Source organism: Phyllostomus discolor, chromosome 8 (genome assembly GCF_004126475.2).
Source record: "Phyllostomus discolor isolate MPI-MPIP mPhyDis1 chromosome 8, mPhyDis1.pri.v3, whole genome shotgun sequence".
In the NCBI taxonomy this organism is placed as follows: Eukaryota; Metazoa; Chordata; class Mammalia; order Chiroptera; family Phyllostomidae; genus Phyllostomus; species Phyllostomus discolor.
In genome coordinates, this window is record NC_040910.2 from 106,393,569 (window position 1) to 106,410,244 (window position 16,676).

General features: G+C 55.5%; 1 protein-coding gene across 3 annotated transcripts in view; it reads right to left on the reverse strand.

The window, feature by feature from the left end:
• The window catches only part of STAT5B (signal transducer and activator of transcription 5B), a 60,564-nt gene that overhangs the window by 15,072 nt on the left and 28,816 nt on the right, over positions 1 to 16,676 (reverse strand). The window contains exons 2-9 of one of the 3 annotated variants that reach the window (XM_028520310.2): positions 13,116 to 13,252; positions 9,498 to 9,654; positions 8,302 to 8,391; positions 5,850 to 6,024; positions 1,773 to 1,903; positions 1,393 to 1,544; positions 783 to 938; positions 212 to 391 (exon numbers count right to left, since the gene is read on the reverse strand). In XM_028520310.2, coding sequence (XP_028376111.1) covers positions 212 to 391; positions 783 to 938; positions 1,393 to 1,544; positions 1,773 to 1,903; positions 5,850 to 6,024; positions 8,302 to 8,391; positions 9,498 to 9,654; positions 13,116 to 13,243 — 1,169 coding nt within the window. In that variant the 5' untranslated portion in view covers positions 13,244 to 13,252. Of the gene's footprint in view, positions 1 to 211; positions 392 to 782; positions 939 to 1,392; positions 1,545 to 1,772; positions 1,904 to 5,849; positions 6,025 to 8,301; positions 8,392 to 9,497; positions 9,655 to 13,115; positions 13,256 to 16,676 lie in introns of all 3 variants that reach the window. The other 2 variants (XM_028520311.2, XM_028520316.2) reach the window with 2 other exon arrangements.

Below are 16,676 nucleotides of genomic sequence, written 5' to 3' on the forward strand. Positions count from 1 at the left end.
ATTTCCTCAAACAAATCCCTGTAAGGGAAACAAAATCACACCATGTTTGCAGAGGTTGGCCCCTAGGCTCTTCCTCTGACGGCCAGAACAGGCCAGAAGGGTGACCAGGATTCCCACAGAGACCGCAGACCCCAGAAGCCTCCTTAAAGGGACCACGTCACCGATTTCCAGGACTAAGGAGAGGCGCCCGTGTGAGGCAGGACGTGCGTACTTGCGGGTGTTCTCGTTCTTGAGCAGCGACTTGGCCTGCTGCTCGCTGATGATGGTGGCCTTCACCTGGGGGGGGTTCATGTGCACGTTCAGCTTCCCGCCCACCAGCAGCCGCACTGTGGCCGCGAACTTGGTCTGGGTCTTCAGGACCTGCGGGGGCTGCTTCTCGATGATGAAGGTGCTGCAGGGACACGGGAGGTGCGGCCTAAGGGGTGGGGCTCTGGTCCCTCCCAGTGGCGGGGACCGTGCAAGGGCTCAGCAGGAGAAGGAGGAGCACGGGGCAGACAGAGACCCTGTTCCCAGGGAGGCCACTGAGAGTCGGGGGAAGACCGGAGGGGCGGCAGTGAAATGAACTTGGCAGTGGGAACGGGCTGCAGGAAACCAGGGCAGCCCCTGTGGCGCTCACAAGAGCAGCTGGGAAAGGTCAACACCGAGCAGTCACGGCCACCGGGGAGACAAGGATTCAAGCAACAGCCTGCCATGGGCAAAGCACTCCCAGCTTCCCACCCCACCCCCACCCCGGCCCTGCCGGCCACACTGGGGGCTGGGCGTGGCCGAGGGGCAGCAGTCACCTGGTCACCAGGGCTGAGATGATGTCTGTGATGGTGGCGTTGACCTCAGCCAGCATCTCCTCCACGGGGCCCGGGATGGGCAGCTGCTGGCAGAGGTGCTCAGCTCTGCGGATCTGCTGCCGGTTCTGCCAGATGATCTCAGCCAACTTCTCGCACCTGCCCACGCACCCGAGGCCAAAGGGAAGGACAATGGCTTCACCCCGTGCCCCAGGACACAGGTGGAGAGGCTCCCAGCCCGGGGCCAGCCCCCCAAGACCCGGCCACCCCCATGCCCTGTGCATTGAGCAGAGCAGAGCCGCCCTGCCTCCCAGGAACACAGAGAGACACACGAGAGGGGCGACTCTGACATGGACGCCATCAGCCCCAGCCTCACTGTTCACCCCTGCTCCACTCCCCCAGTCAGTGAGTCCCGTCCCAGGGAGGGGCAGGACCGCGGGCACCACGTCTGTGTCAGGAGCCAAACCCACGGGGGAGTCAGACCTGCCTTAGGACGGAGTGTGCTGCCCGCCCGTGGACACACGGGAGCAGAATACGCAGCTGGGAGCTCCGTCCCGGGCCCCTGCCTGCCCTGCCCTCCTGGGTGCCCTGCCCCGGCCCCCACACCAGGTACCAGGACTGCAGCACGTCCAGGCTGCCCTCAGGGGGCCCTCCGTTCCCGGCCAGCTGCTGCCGCCGCTTCCACTGGATCAGCTCGTCATCCAGGATGATGGTCTGCTGCTTCCGCAGCAGCTGCAGGGTCTTCTGGTGCTTCTCGGCCAGCTCCTGGGACAGGGGACAGCAGGCCCTTCTGGGCTCCGAGACCACAGCCCTGCAGGGCCTCAGCGGGGGGCAGGGCCGCCCCTTTCCCCGACCTGCTCCTCCTCCCAGGCCCCCACAGGCCTCCTGCTCCCCGGGGCCCTGCTGTCTTGCCGGCTCCACCCCTGTCTCAGGTGCCCCTACACTTGGGACCTGGGCCCGAGCCCGGAGGACCGGGACCGGGGCCCCACTCACCCCGCGGTACTGCTGCAGCGTCTGGGCCTCCCGCTGTAGCCAGGCCTCCAGGGACACCTGCTTCTGCTGCAGGGCCGCCTCCCGGCTCAGACGCTCCTGGGGGTTCAGCTGGGCCAGCTGGGCAAACTGAGCTGGAGGAGGGGACGGGACAGCCGCGGCCATGATCTCCCAGCTCCCAGCGCCCAAGACCCTCATGCTGACCCGGCTGACCAGTGACACGTCAGGGCGCTGGGAACCCAGGGCACCCGCGGTGAGCCGCACCACTCCCCGGACCCCCGACTCTGAGCTCCCCTCCTGAGCTGGGGAGACAGAAGCTCGTGGGTCCAGCTGAGGAGGACCCCAGCACCCTGGCCCACGCAGCTGGCTGCCCCACCTTCCTCACGCCACCCTGGGGTCCAGCTCGGTGCCACACTGCCCAGTCCCAGGTCTGCCCTGGCCGTTTCCTGCCTACGTGGACTCAGGCAAATCACTTCTCTTCTCGAGGCCTCGGGCTCTCTTCCCACCAGCGTCAGGGAGCTCACCGATGGCAGGGACAGGGGCTGGGGTGGGGAGGGGCCTAGTCACCCTTGATTAAAAAGTAAGCTATGCGCCCCAACTAGTGTGGTTCAGCAGGTCGGGGTCACCAGTGCGATTCCCTGTCACAGCACTGGCTTGGGTGGCAGGCCCGGGACCCGGCTGGGGGCGCGCTGGAGGCCACTGACCGATGTTTCTCTCCCACATCGAAGCTTCTCCCCCTCTCTTTCTCCCTCCTTTCCCCTCTCTCTAAAAATAAATAAACTCTTTTTAAAAATAAGTGGTGAAATGCTTAAGACGTAAGGAAGGTAGAAAGAATGATACAGAAAACACCTGTGAATCCACATCCCAACTCAAGGAATCAAACATTTCCATGGTGACAGCCACCTGCCCCCACCCTCTAGCCTGCAGGCCCACCCCTCCCTCCATAGAGGGAACCGTTCCCCTACAAACCAGGGCGGGAGGGGGGGATAATGACTGTCCCTGCCAACAGCCTTTGGGACACCCGGTGTTCTGACGTGGGCTGAGTCAAGAAGGTGTGAGCATCAGCATGTCCTGGGCCAGTTCCAGGCAGGCCTAGGAGGGCCATGCCTCACTGACTGCGGCCCGACCCCGTGGCCGCACCACCCGGGACAGGTCGAAGAACTCCAGACGCCGGGAAGGCAGGAACTGCGCGAGAATTCGGAGATGCGGCTCCATCCCAGTGTGGGGCCTGAGCGGGAGGAGCGGTGTCCAGCCCAGAGCCCAGCAGAGTGGTCTGACGGCCAACCCCGGGAGCCCGCCCCAACAGGGAGGTGGTGGCGCCCAAGGCACCTGTGCCCAGCCTCCCTGTGCAAGCGGCCCAGTTAGGGGTCCCCTGGCAGGTGGCAGAGCTTCCTGGGATGGATGCCAGGGCACGTGGGGGTGACGGTCCCCCCACTGCAGGGAGCGGAGCCCCCACTTGCACCAATGGGTCAATGGTCTGTGTTTCTGATGGAAGGGGGCAGCTCAGACTGAACTGCCCCGCACGGTGGGCACGGACCCAGGCAGAGTCCAGCTCAAACCCACGGGGAGGAGGCCGAAACCCAGGAACGGGACCACGGGACCGTCTGCCAGCCCACGGCCTGGGGAGGACGTGAGCCTGTGTCTCCGGTTCCCTAAGCTGGGACGGGGGACACCCTCTCGGGGCCAGTCTGGGTGGGACCCACTGGAGGCAGACGGGCCAGAACCACCCGCCACCGTCCACGCCACGCCTGCGGCGTCTGGGCCACACGCCGGCCTCGGGGCACAGGAAACACTGACCGGCCCGTGAGGGGGAGGCTCAAAGAGGCAAAGGAGAGGAGAGCCCAAAAACATTAAATAACGAAAAAGCAGGAAGAGAGAAACAAAACTGATCCGGGACAAATCAGAGTAGCTACTGAGCAGAGACCCAGACTCGGAGTGTTAAATACGACACTCAGTGTCAGGGACTGGACACCTTCATCAGAAGGACGACGGTCGGAGACACACAGAACAAGACGGCCATCTGCTGTCCCCGCTGTAAACGAGAAAAGCGTGGACACGGACGTGCTGAGCGATGGGGAACCAGAGGGCCAGAGAAGCCCTTGTAACGCCTCACAGAGCAGACTTGAGGGCCAGAGGTCGAGAAAGAGATTGCATAATTATTCATGATCATACATGCACAAGAATCTGCTCACAAAGCTCCAGGACACATGAAGGACGCATTCACTGAAACCACCGGGGAAGCACACGGAGCCACAGAGTGACAGGAGATCTGGGCGCCTCTCTGTCAGCGTCCGACGGAACCATCGGGCTGAACGTAACTAAACACGCACGGACAGACAGGGACCGGCGGGTCTCCACGTGTGGACCCGGGGTGTGCCTGGGGGGGCCTGAGACCACCCTACCGGAGGCCCACACAGCCGAAACTGTGTTCGAAGTCCTAGGACTTTGCCTTTTCCTTTGTTCATCTCTCATAATTACACACTGGAATTCTCTAGAGGCTGGAGGGCACGCGATACTACAATTGATAGGAAGGTCTGGCCATATCCTATTCCCCCTGACGTTGCAGAGGCCTGTAAAATGTACTGCAATGCCCCCGTGCTCAGTGCATGCTGTTCTGGAAAATACAGTTGTTAGTCTTCTGTTTTTAGATTTTTTTGGTGTAATGTTAACATAGTAAATATATATAAACATTTATAATATGTTTTATATCATCTATAGTATATTATATATGACTATAGTTCTATTATACACACGTGTAATGTATAATATTCTATAAATATCTAGAGTAGAACATACATGTAATATATCAGCCCTACACTTATAGATTTAAAAATAAGTATTATTGCTGTATTTGTTAACATTATTGGGTTTATTAGTGCTGCTTTTGGAAGAAACACTGTGGAAAACACACCCTTTTCAGCTCCACCAGGGACAGTCACGGAGACTGAACGCAGGCGGGGCCGCGGAACAAGTCCCAGTCAGTTTAAAAGACTTGAGACCACACCGAGCATGTTCTCTGACTCAGTGGAATTCAATCACGAAATGAAAATAAAATCATAACGATAGGACATCCAGAGAAAACTAAGTTTGGAAATTAACAATGTCCTTCTAAACGCAGGGGTACAAGCACCGGGAGAGAAGTTAGGAAGCAGCTCACACTGAATGACAGTGACTACACAGCACACGCAAAACCACGAGAGGCACCTGAAACTTTGCTTCGTGGGAGACTTATGGCTCTGAATGTTTCTATCGCAGGAGAAGAAGAAAGGTCTGAAATCAGCGACCTAAGACTCCACCCGAAGAGGCAAGAAGGAAGAGCGAAGGGAAAGGCAGCTGGGCGGCCCTGCTCTCCCAGGGCCTGGGGGCAGGGTGCAGCCCGGGTCAGTCTGGGGGGAGGGAGACAGGCCCCCGATTCCAACTCCTCAGCCTGTGCCCGGGCTCACTCCCCGCAGCCAGTTTTTCTGTCCCCACACCCTCGTCACGGCAGTCACGGGCAAACTGCAGGCTGGGGGTCGGGAGAACTTCCCACTGTCACCCCTCCTGCCGGCTCCGTCCCCTGGAAGGGAGGCCACAGAAGGCGCATCCCCGAGCTCCACCTCCCCGGCCCTGCTCCGCCTCCGGGCACCCAGCCTGACCTCTCCCTCTCCTTGGGGAACACTTTGCCCACATTCACTCACTCACTCACTCACTCATTCATTCATTCATTGAGCTATTCACTTGACTACCCACAACTAGGGAGAGAATGTTAGTTACTAAAGCACAGGGATTCGATGACACATCTCTGCAACTTGCAAGCAACACAGGCCACGTCTCTTGTTCTCAGTGACCCTCAGTGTGACCGTCTGCAAAGTGGGGATAACACCTCTGTCCACCCCCTGGAACTGTTGTAAGGGTTCGACTGAATCACGCATGCACAGGGGGGTGGCCACAGCAGGGGGCCTTCCCCGGCAGCCAGTACTCCCCCCAGGCTTTGGGGAAGGTTCCCCGGAAACAGACATGGCCCAGCCCCAACCCTGCAGGAGCTCCCACAGTGGCCCTCCCTCCCGCCCCCAACACCCAGCGCCCCCGCAGCGGCCGCACCCTGGATCCGCAGGCTCTCCTGGTACTGGATGATGAAAAACTCCTGGGCCTGCTGCAGCTTCTTCAGCTCGTTCTCCGTGTCCTGCGTGACCAGTCTCAGCTCCTCGAACGTCTGGTTGATCTGCAGGTGTTTCTGGGACATGGCGTCCACCAGGGTCCCGGCGGGAGAGGCGCCCTGGAGACAGGTCAGAAGTGCGGGCAGCAGTGAGCTGGGCAGCGAGGTGGGAGAGAACCTCTCTCGGGCCTGGGGGACGCCAACACGACAGACCCCGGACTCCAAGTCCAGAGTAAGACGGGAGGGCAGTCCGAGTCAGGGACAGTCCTCTGTCCCACTGGGCCGGGGAGGGGCAGAAGTGTGGGCGCTGGCAGACCCCGGGGTCTTCACACAGCACAGCAGGATCTCCTGCTGCAGGGCCGGCCTCGGTCAGAGCTGCCCCAGCACGGTCCCTCTAAGTTCTCTCGGAGAGACTGCAGCTCAGCACTCCCCGAGAGCTCCTGCGTTTTCTGCTGCTGCTGCCGCTGCTGACCCTCCGCCCACATTCTTCCAGCGATCCAGCCCCCAGGGCTGTGCTGGGCGCTGGGACAGAGGCAAGGTGAACTCACACCATCTCCATCCTCTGTCCAGGCGCACCGTGACTGAGGGAGGAGGGAACAGGGTCAACCTCTCACGGGGGTGTCCTGAACACCCCAAAGTGAAGTCACAAGGGCTTCGGGGATCCAGACATTTAAGTGACCTGGTCTGGGCTTTTCCCAACCGAGTCTCCAGGGCCTTTCCAATGACCCGTCTCGGGACAAATTCCACACCCCTCTCCGCAGCCCCCTGCCCTGGCCCTGGCCGAGAGCCTCTGCCGCCCAGCGGGCCGGTCACTGTCCACTCCTTCAGCACACAGCACGTGCCTGCCTCAGGGCCTTCGCCGTGGCGGGTCCGTCTCTCTGGAACATTCTGGCCCCACCCCTGCCTCACTCGGGACTCCCGCGGGCACCCTTCAGGGCGGCCTCTCTGAGGGCCGAGGGAACACAGCGCCGCCCTCCTCCGAGGGCGTCTAGTTCCTGTGCTCACTCCTCGTCTGCTCCGGGCACCGGGATGGGGGCCTTCCCGGTGCTGGGACCCCATCTGTCCTGTGCACCCAGAGTCCCCAAGGCCGAGGACATCAGAGGCTGGGAAGGCGTGGTCCCCACCCCCACGCCTGGACCAGGAGGACGCCTGCACTACAGACACGGCTTTCTCGGCTGGAGCCAGAGCCACTCGCACACTTGCAGACAGCTCTGTGGTCACAGCAGGGAGTCAGGGGACAGCAGGGGGGTCCTGCAGGACCCTCTGTGGCCCGGCTCCTGCTTCCTCTCTGGCCTCCCTGCCAGGGCTCCCCGCCTGGCTCCCTTCTCCCCAGCTGCTCTGGCTACTTGCAGGTCTCCCAGTGTGCTAACGTGGCTCCCGCCTTCCTGCCCTCACATGTAACTCCTGCTCCTCCCCACCCCCACCCCGCTGACCGCCAGCCCCGGCTGCCCTGGGTGCTTTCCCACACGTGCCCCAGCACTCGGCCCACCCACCACTGGGGAACCTGTCGCCACTTGAATTCCCTTCGGGGGCGGGGGGCGGGGGGACCAGGTCTCCGTGTGCTTCTCCAGTCGCAGCCCCGGCCGCACACACGGCAGGACGTCTGGACATGCTCACTGAGCCAGTTCCTGACACCAGCGTCCGCAACAGCACGGGGACCAAAAGCAGGACCCGGGCTGCAGGCACCAGTCTGCGGCCTCACCTGCCTGGCGTCCTTTCACGAAGTCCGCTGTGTTTTACTCAGACCGTGTGAGGTCTGCACCCCCATCCAGGCAGGCGGTCACGCCTCTAGGGCTCCAGCTCGGGGGATGAGCCCCTGGCCCGCCCCCTGGGCCTCACGCCCTCAGCGTGCCTGCGTTCGCTTTTCCCACCCGGACCCCGCACCAGACAGGCTTTCTCGCTGGCCCGGGCTCATTGCTGAGTGACAGACCCTTTCCCTGGTGATCTGTACGGCCACCGCCGACTTGGGCGGGGCTTCCAGGTGTGTGTGAGTGAGTGTGAGAGTGTGTGTGAGTGAGTGCGTGGGGGGGGTGTTGAGTGAGGGCTTCCCCTTCTGTTTCACTGGTCTGTTGGTCTATCCCTGGCCCACGCAGCATCTCATTTAACCGTCACAACCACCCTGCAGGGAGGTGCTACTCCTGTCCCTACTGATCACTGAAGACACACAGGCTCAGAGAAGTCCGGGCGCTTGCCCAGGTGACAGGGCTAGGAAGCGGCAGGGCCAGGGCCTGGAGCCAGGGGGTCACTGTACCTGCACATGAAACCGCCCTCACGCCTGCGAGTGTCCCTGACTTCTGGGCTGCCCCCCGCACCCCCGCTCCGGTATTGAGAAGTGGGGGTCGTGCCTGCCTGGGAGGGGCTCCCCGACTCCGCTGCCCAGCCCCACGGGACACTCACGTTGTTGGCTTCTCGGACCAGCCTCTGCTCGTTGTACAGGATGTGCCGGATGCAGCGCACCAGGTCCATGGGGCAGCGGTCATACGTGTTCTGAAAAGGTCCGAGAGCAGCTGCGGGGGCCGTCCTCCGCGCCCACCCTGCCCGTCGCAGGGCTGCGCCCAACCCTCCTCCCCCCCCCAGCCCCCGCCTCAGCTTCCCCGGAAGCCTCGGGAACTCTCGCCAGGCACCTCTGTGTCTCCTGGACTCGGCCCCCGCCCCCCGCCAGATCTTCCCTTGGTTTGCATTGCATTAGAGGCTCCCGTGCACAAAGCACTTCCACTCGACCGTCTCCTATGGCGCAGCAACCCTGTGACGCGGCAGAAATGACTGTCCCCATTTCAAAGGTGACAAAACTGATGCGCAGAGAGGTTAACGCGTATCCACAGACGCACCAGGGAGTGAGCAGATGACTCAACACTCTGAGCACCTCGTGCCAAGGTCGAGCTGCTTCCCAGCATGCTCCAGCTCTGGGTTCCCGTCCTGCTCCCCTCTGCACCCCAGTTTCTCCTGCTTCCTCCCTCTTGGGGGACGGGCCTTTCCTTTCCCTGGCATCTGCTGCTCATACTGAAGAACGGTTCTTGAAGGAACACTAATGAGTTCTAGTAAATGCTTGACTGGGGTCACCACCCACACCCCTTTCTTGCTTCCACAGAAACTTCCTCTCTCCCCTCCGCTCCTCCCCTCCGCCCCCTTGGGAAGAAGAAGCTGCATCTGACAGCGAAACCCCAACTCCAGGCTCTTCTGCCCCGCCCTGCCCCCAGGTGCACCCTGCCCCTCTCCCGCCCCACTCCAGGAGCTCTCCCGCCGGTCCCAGAGCCCCGAGAGGGGCGTCTGGGCGCCTCCCCCCCTCAGTTCTGGACTCTCTCAGGCTTCCCTGACTCAGTCTGCCCCCGTCCCTTCCGCTCACCCAGTCCACAGAGCCTTTTCAGCCGTCCCCAGGTCTTGGGAGCAGACCCACCCGACCCCCCTGCTGTGTCACGTGCTACAGGACTCCCACAGGTCTGGTGCAGAAGGAGGGGGTGGGGGAAATCGAAGCACCGAATAGCTGCTGATCAGCTTGGGGTCAGGCAGGGAGTCGGTGGCCCGGCCAGGAAAAACCCCGGTGCCGGTGCCGGTGCTGGAGGGAGAAGGCGGCCACAGCCGGCGCCCACACCCACCTGGAGCTGCGTGGCGTAGTGCCCCAGCTTGATCTTCAGTAAGAACCCGTCTTCCCCCACCTGGTGCTCGGCCTTCTTCTGCAGCTCCTGCACCAGGCCCTCCAGGAGCTGGGTGGCCTTAATGTTCTCCTGTGGATTATCAATATCTATTGAGTCCCTAGGGGAAAGAAATTACATACATATGTATACATACATGCACATGAGCCTATGTCAATGCATCCCCAACACATCACGCCTTTCTTTGGCTACAGTGGTTTCTACAGGACACTCTCTGCAAATTTTAGGCGAGTTCGACGTAAATGGACTAGATGCCTGCATTCGCCCATTCCGAATCCACTACCGCCCCCTGTGGACTGCACAGTGGCTTATTTTCTTTTTACAGCGTACTGCCCTCTGTCCTCCTTCCTACCGACGTGCGCTGGGACTCTCGCTGTCCTCCGCTAGGAAAGAAGGGACAGGGGAAGCGCTGTGTGCGGACGCCGAAGGAAATAAGGACCCTGGCGGTCCCCGGTTTACAGCTGCCCCTTCTAGGGTTCAAGGCCACAGGGCTGAGAATGTTCTCCGTTGTTTTCCCACCCTCAACCATGTTGCGAACTTCACACAGAGTGTTTCTTAGGCGAAACAACATGCACTGTTATTTCTGAGAAGCCTTGGAAGTGAGATATTAAGACAGGATATTCCTGTAAGTCTTTGCATCAGATACAGACTGGGGGCCTGCAGGCACCAGAGAATCCATGCTGTGGCCTTTGTGCTAATTCGGAGCCATGTAACAGGTGACAGGGTCAGGACGGTGAGTCCGTCTTTCCTTCCTTCCTTCCTTCCTTCCTTCCCTCCCTGTCTGCCCCATTCTCAACCCCCTCACTGACTCTTTTTGTCTTGTTTTGTTTTTTTAACAACTTAGGCAACAACTGGCTATTTGGCGGGGCTAAATTAGTCAGAACAGCTACCAGAATGACGTAACATTCAGCTCCTGCTGCCCAGATCTGAAGCCAACGAGGGATCTGGTGGTGGCCAACACGTGCCATCATCTCGCCCTGGTGGGTGGCTCAGTCGGTTCGAGCACCGTCCCATGCACCACAGGGTTGTGGGTTCGATTCCCAGTCAGGGTGCATACCCAGGCTGCAAGTTCGATTCCTGGCCAGGGTGTGTATGGGAGGTAACAATCCATGTTTCTCTCTCACATCAATGTTTCTGTATCTCTTTCTCTCTCTCTCTCTCTCTCTAAAATCAATAAAGACACCCTCGGGTGAGGATTTTTTAAAAAGTGCTGTTATGTCTAACCCCATGGGGACAGCAACTAATTTCAAACAGAGGCACACACAGGTGTGCCCAGACACCGACAACAGACAACAATACACTCAAATCTGCATTTGGAGAAGGCAGTAGGGAAAGCCAAGTTCTAAATGTGTCTGCTCTGCGGACTAAGTAAAATAAACGTTAAACGAAAGCCTGGATGGAACGCACGACGGCCCTGCACGCCCCCGTTGCGACCGGCAAGCACGCTCCTCGTCTGAGGAAGCTGTTCTCGAAAAGATCCAGTCTCGGAGCAGAACTCACGGAAACCAGGTGCTGATTCTCGCACTTAATCCTCAGCCAAAAAAAAAAACTCTTTTTCTTAGCATACACATGGAGAGCTGAAGAATTTTATTAAAATCTTTACATTCTTGCCCTGGCTGGTGTTTCTCAGTTAGTTGGGTTACTTAGTCCTGCAAAGCACAACGTCGCTGGTCCGGTTCTCGGCCAGGGCGTGTTCCCGGCTGCGGGTTCGGCCCCCGGCCGGGCGTGTGCACGTGTGCATGTTTCTCTCCCTCTCTTTCTCCCTCCCTTCCCCGTTCTCTGAAACAAGTAAATATTTAAAATCTTTATATTCTTAAGAAAACTATTCTTCTGAAAACTAAGGAAAATTCTAGACTTACTGGGGTAGTCATTTCATGAATTAAATACACGTCTCATCACTATACTGTACACCTGAAACTGGCGTAATATCGTATGTCACTGTAATCAAAAAATATTTTTAATGAAACAAAACTCAGATTTCGCTTAATATCAACACAAGCCGAGGAGCATTCCTTCAGTAAGAAAACACGGGCCCTGACGGGGCAGCCCAGTCGGCGGGGCGTCGTCCTGCAGCATGTAAGGTCGCTGGTTTGGAGAGGCAACCCATCGCTGTTTCCCTCCCTCTCTCCTCCCTCCCCCTCTTTCTACAAGCAAACAAATAAAATCTTCTTGAAAAGAAAAGAAAAGAAGAGAAAAGAAAAGGGAAAAGGGAAAAGAAAAAAAGAAAAGACAACGACATGGGAAATCTACTAAATGAAATTTTAAATCAACAGACACTTTCTATTAAGGTGTCTCTGAGCTCCCCGAATCGTTACAACAGAGAAGGAAATGAAAAAAGCACTGAGCAAGGTGCAGCCGACATGCTCACAGTTCGCTCTCTTTTTTCTCACTTAATTACACGAGGCTGAGATTTTTTTTTTTTAATTGCCTAGAAAATTGCCTTCCTGGGGCTCTCTAGTTTCGGGAGAAAACTCTGCTACGAACACACAATTGCAATTATCCCAGGACGAAGTCTCTGCCGGGTGCCCAGCCCTCCTCCACGGCAGCGTAAAGGTTGGCTCCGCCCAGGCGGTCGAAGGGGACCCGCCACCCGCAGCGGTGGTGGCGGCTGCGGTACAGGACGGACTCAGGTCAGACCGCCCCGCTGGCAACCAAATGACAGGCGCCAGGCCCTGAGCGAGAGGACAGCCAGCCGCCTGGGGCGCAGTGATGTCCATTAAACAGCTCCGTTACCAGGTTACGGCACTGTAGTGACTCTGAAATCAGAGTTTTAAAACACTCCCCCCCCCCGGAATATATAAAGGTAATTTGGAAAATAAGAAAAATAAACGTGCTCGTTAAATCTGCCACCAAGATATAATTATAGTCAATGTTTTGGTGTACTGTCTTTTAGTCTTTAAAGTCTATACATTAATGACATATAAATCTTAAAATGCCAATGTCTCCATTGTTAAATTTGTTAGGAATACATTTTATTAAATTATGTGACTAGATATACCTGATCTCTCCATTCGGCACTGAATTCCACGTGGACAAGGGTTTTCTTTGTTTCCATGGGAACTCTACTCCCTACGACTCTGCCAGGCCCCCTATGGGCACTCAAAACCTACTTGCTAATTGTCTCTTTTATTAGCTATAATGCTCAAATGTTCTTAGCCAGAATTTACTATTAAAGGGAAGATATCCCATCTTAAAAACTCCAAGAGTTATTCCATCTTCCTAAAATCCAGCCCTGGCTGGCATAGCTCAGTGGATTGAGTGCGGGCTGCGAACCAAAGTGTCGCAGGTTCGATTCCCAGTTAGGGTACATTCCTGGGTTGCAGGCCACGGCCCCCAGCAACCACACATTGATGTTTCTCTCTCTCTCTTTCTCCCTCCCTTCCCTCTTTAAAAATAAATAAATAAAATCTTAAAAAAAATCCCAGGTGATTTTTGCAACCTTTTTGTGGGTCACGATTTTTTTTTTTAACGTACAAGTTTTAGAGTGTCCATCCTGTTATCTTTCCAAACTTGCACGCTTGCGCCTCACGAAACACGACGGAGGAGACTTTGTGCACTCACCACGCCTGGCTCTCAATCCACTGGGACAAGTAGTGGCGCACCTCGATGGGGAAATGCTGGCCGTACAGCGCTTGCATCTGGTGGAGGGCGTCTCCCTGCAGCTGCTGGGCCTGGATCCACACAGCCATGTTTACAACCTGCTAAACAAACAGTCAGTGGTTTGGGTGTGTTTTTTTTCTTCTTCCCCTTTTAAATCCCCTAGAGCAAATATTCGTGCAGTTATAAAAGCTACAGGTAAATGCTTTCTCCATCCCTCTCGGGTAGACTGAGGGTCAGGGATCTTGGACGGAATTTTGGCTTTTACACGTTTCATCCGTGTGGATCCTCAGCGAGCCGTGGAAAGCGACGTACCTGGGGTCTGTAAAGCTCCGACTGCGGCCTGTGCCGAAGCCCTATAAGCGAACGTGCGAAGCTGGCCTTAGGGGAAGAGCCGCCTGTCGCTGGGACACCAGAGACGCTTGCTTTACTTGTGTCCCAAACTGGGTGCGACAGTGCACGGCGTTTTGAACGGCAATGACCAATAAATCACTAGCACAGGGAATTTTCAAAATTCTCGTTTCAGATCTGGTATTTTGACTTCTAAGAAATACAATAAACACACCGCCACTCTGGAAAAGACCCAGTAAACGCCTAAATATCTAAAGCACGAATCGGACCCCATGTGTGACCACTAGAAATACCTACCCAGCGATGCTTTGCACAAGAAAGGGCACAGACTTATCTGGATAAATACCCCGAGGTCCACCTTCTGAGTTATTGCTAAGGAATTTATGAAGCAACGCTCTGGTAACTTACAGGCTTTAAAAACCCTTCTGACATAAAAACAATACATTCCAGAGAAGAGTCAGAAACAAGAACCGTTATATTCCAACCGCGGGTAGGGTTTTAAAACATGCTCTTCACTCCAGAAAAAAAAACGGTTTTATAAAATAACTCCCAAGGTGTCTTCTCAGGCCCACCTGAGAATTTTTAATTCATTGGGGCCGGAACTCCCTGGGCGTCGTCCCCCGACAGCAGCGGCGATCTCACTCACGTACACGGGAGGGGCCAGAGGCAAGCCTCTGCTCTAACACTCCGACCCACGACGCAGAATTTGGTATAGGACCGGGCCGTCTTGAATTCCATCCAAAACAAGTTGGCTACTCATGTGCGCAACCCTCCCAAGAACTATGACACGGTTGGGGTCCAGTGACTTAGACCCTGATTCTGTTGAATACCAGAAACTACACGTATGTGTCAGGGAACAGAAACCCCATCTCTGTTAGTGAGCTGCAGTCCGATCCCGTAGCAGTGCGCTATTTATGGCACCCGTCCGTCAGCCAGAAGCGAGGTGCGGGGTGCGTGCCAGCTACCTATTTTAGACTTGTGCCACGCTATAGAACACTTGCGCGGTGTACGATTTTATTTAGGGCTTTGGGGCAGGGAGGCTGGGATCACTAAGATCACCCGAGACGTCAGATTTCCATGGCTGAGAGTTTGCTAGGAGAAAGATTTGGAGAGGAGAGCTTTCTCCACGTTAGAATAAAACATCTGGAAGGCATTTCATTGTACGATATAATTTTTCATCAGATAAATCATATCCCAAGATTTTGGAAACTTGGAACAGATACCAAAGCGTGTTTTTTTTGGATACAAGATAGCAGGGATGGGTGAAGGTGCTCAGGCAGGCACACGTGCGGGGGAGCGAAAACGGGACGAAGAAAAGCAAGCAGGCATTTCTCTCTTGCGGAGGCGGGAACTGGAAAGAAGGAGGCCTCCCTTCTCATCGCTCTGTTCATGGGTGTGAACGATCCAACAGATCGGAAAATTATCTCGCATTCTCTGTGTCCATGAATTGAACTGACCCAAGAGACAAAAGGAGGAAAACTCTTCTCTCCTTACAGACCCCTCCTCAATCCGCCCAATAAAACAGCGCCCTGGTCACTGTCCTCCAGCTACTCTGTTTTCCTCCACGTCACTGATCACTTCCTGACGTCGAGCACATGTTAGTTTACTGTCTTCCCACCGGGACGAAGTCGCCCAAACACAAGGACTTCGCTGTGTCCCCTGCTCCTTCTCCCGGGCCCAGAACAGGGCCCGGCACACAAGCAATCGGCAGCTTTTTGTTACATAAATAAATGTACCCACACGATTTGCTCAAATCCATAAGCTCTTTTCTAAGTTATAATGGAACAAGATAAAAGTATGAAATGCCGAGGTAAGAAACTGAAACTGGAACTTTATAATTTGATAAGTCTAGGCCTACAATGGTCTGTCTGTTCCCTAATGACATATACCCCAATTTGTAATTTTCCCCTTTAGTTTTAATGAATTGGTTTTTGCCCATCTTCCCCACTGAACTCTTAAGAACAGTAGGTGAAGAGGACACATGGACTCATTCCTTTGTCCCCAGCGCCCAGCACAGTGAGCAGTCAGTAATTTTGCTGAGTGACGAAGTACACACCGAATGTTCAGTAAATATTCTGCATGCCCTCTGGCTGAGCACACCCCGGGAGTCTATCATTGCTTCAAAAGGAACATGGTGACAGGCCATGTATATAGGGGCTATGTAAATGTCACTATTTATTTTGTCTCGTGTGTTTTTTTAAATATCTTTTTTTAAAAGATTTTATTTATTTATTTTTAGAGAGGGAATGGAGAGAGAGAGAGAGAGAGAGAGAGAGAGAGAAACATCAATGTGCGGTTGCTGGGGGCTGTGGCCTGCAACCCAGGCATGTGCCCTGGCTGGGAATCGAACCTGCGACACTTTGGTTCGCAGCCCACGCTCAATCCACTGAGCTACGCCAGCCAGGTTTGTCTCGTGTTTTATACTAGTTCTTCGTTTTTATCAAACAGAGGAATGCTGAGCTCTTAGCATCTGTCAGAATATTTTTTATGGCCCTAAAGATTAACATGTCATAATAGTTATTTTCTAAAATGCCATTTGAAGAGCAATAGCTGGTAAATATAAGGAGGTAACCACCTTATTTTGATTAACTACAATCTACTTTAATTCTACTACATAAAAATGCTTTGATAGAGCTGGAAAGTAGGTTTTGCCTACAAGTAGTCAAAAATGTAAAACAGAAGTCTAATAAAGAGTCATTTTCACTTTTTAAAAAGATCTTATTTATTTATTTTTAGAGAAAGGGGAAGGGAGGAAGAAAGAGAGGGAGAAAGAGAGGGAGAGAAACGTTGATCCGTTGCTTCTCGCGTGTCCCCAGCTGGGGACATGACCCCACAACCCAGGCGTGTGCCCTGACCAGGAATTGAACCAATGACCTTTGGTTCACAGGCTGGTGCTCAACCCACTGAGCCACACCAGCCGGGGCCATTTTTACTTTTTAACTAAAAATTACATACTCATATTCATGGAATATGAGGTGAGGTACTGAGATTATCATGTAACAATTTAAAACACGTAGTTTAGCCCCTGGCTGGTGTAGCTCAGTGGATTGAGCGAGGGCTGCGAACCAAAGTGTCGCAGGTTCGATTCCCAGTCAGGGCACATGCCTGGGTTGCAGGCCACGGCCCCCAACAACCTCGCATTGATGTTTCTCTCTCTCTCTCTTTCTCCCTCCC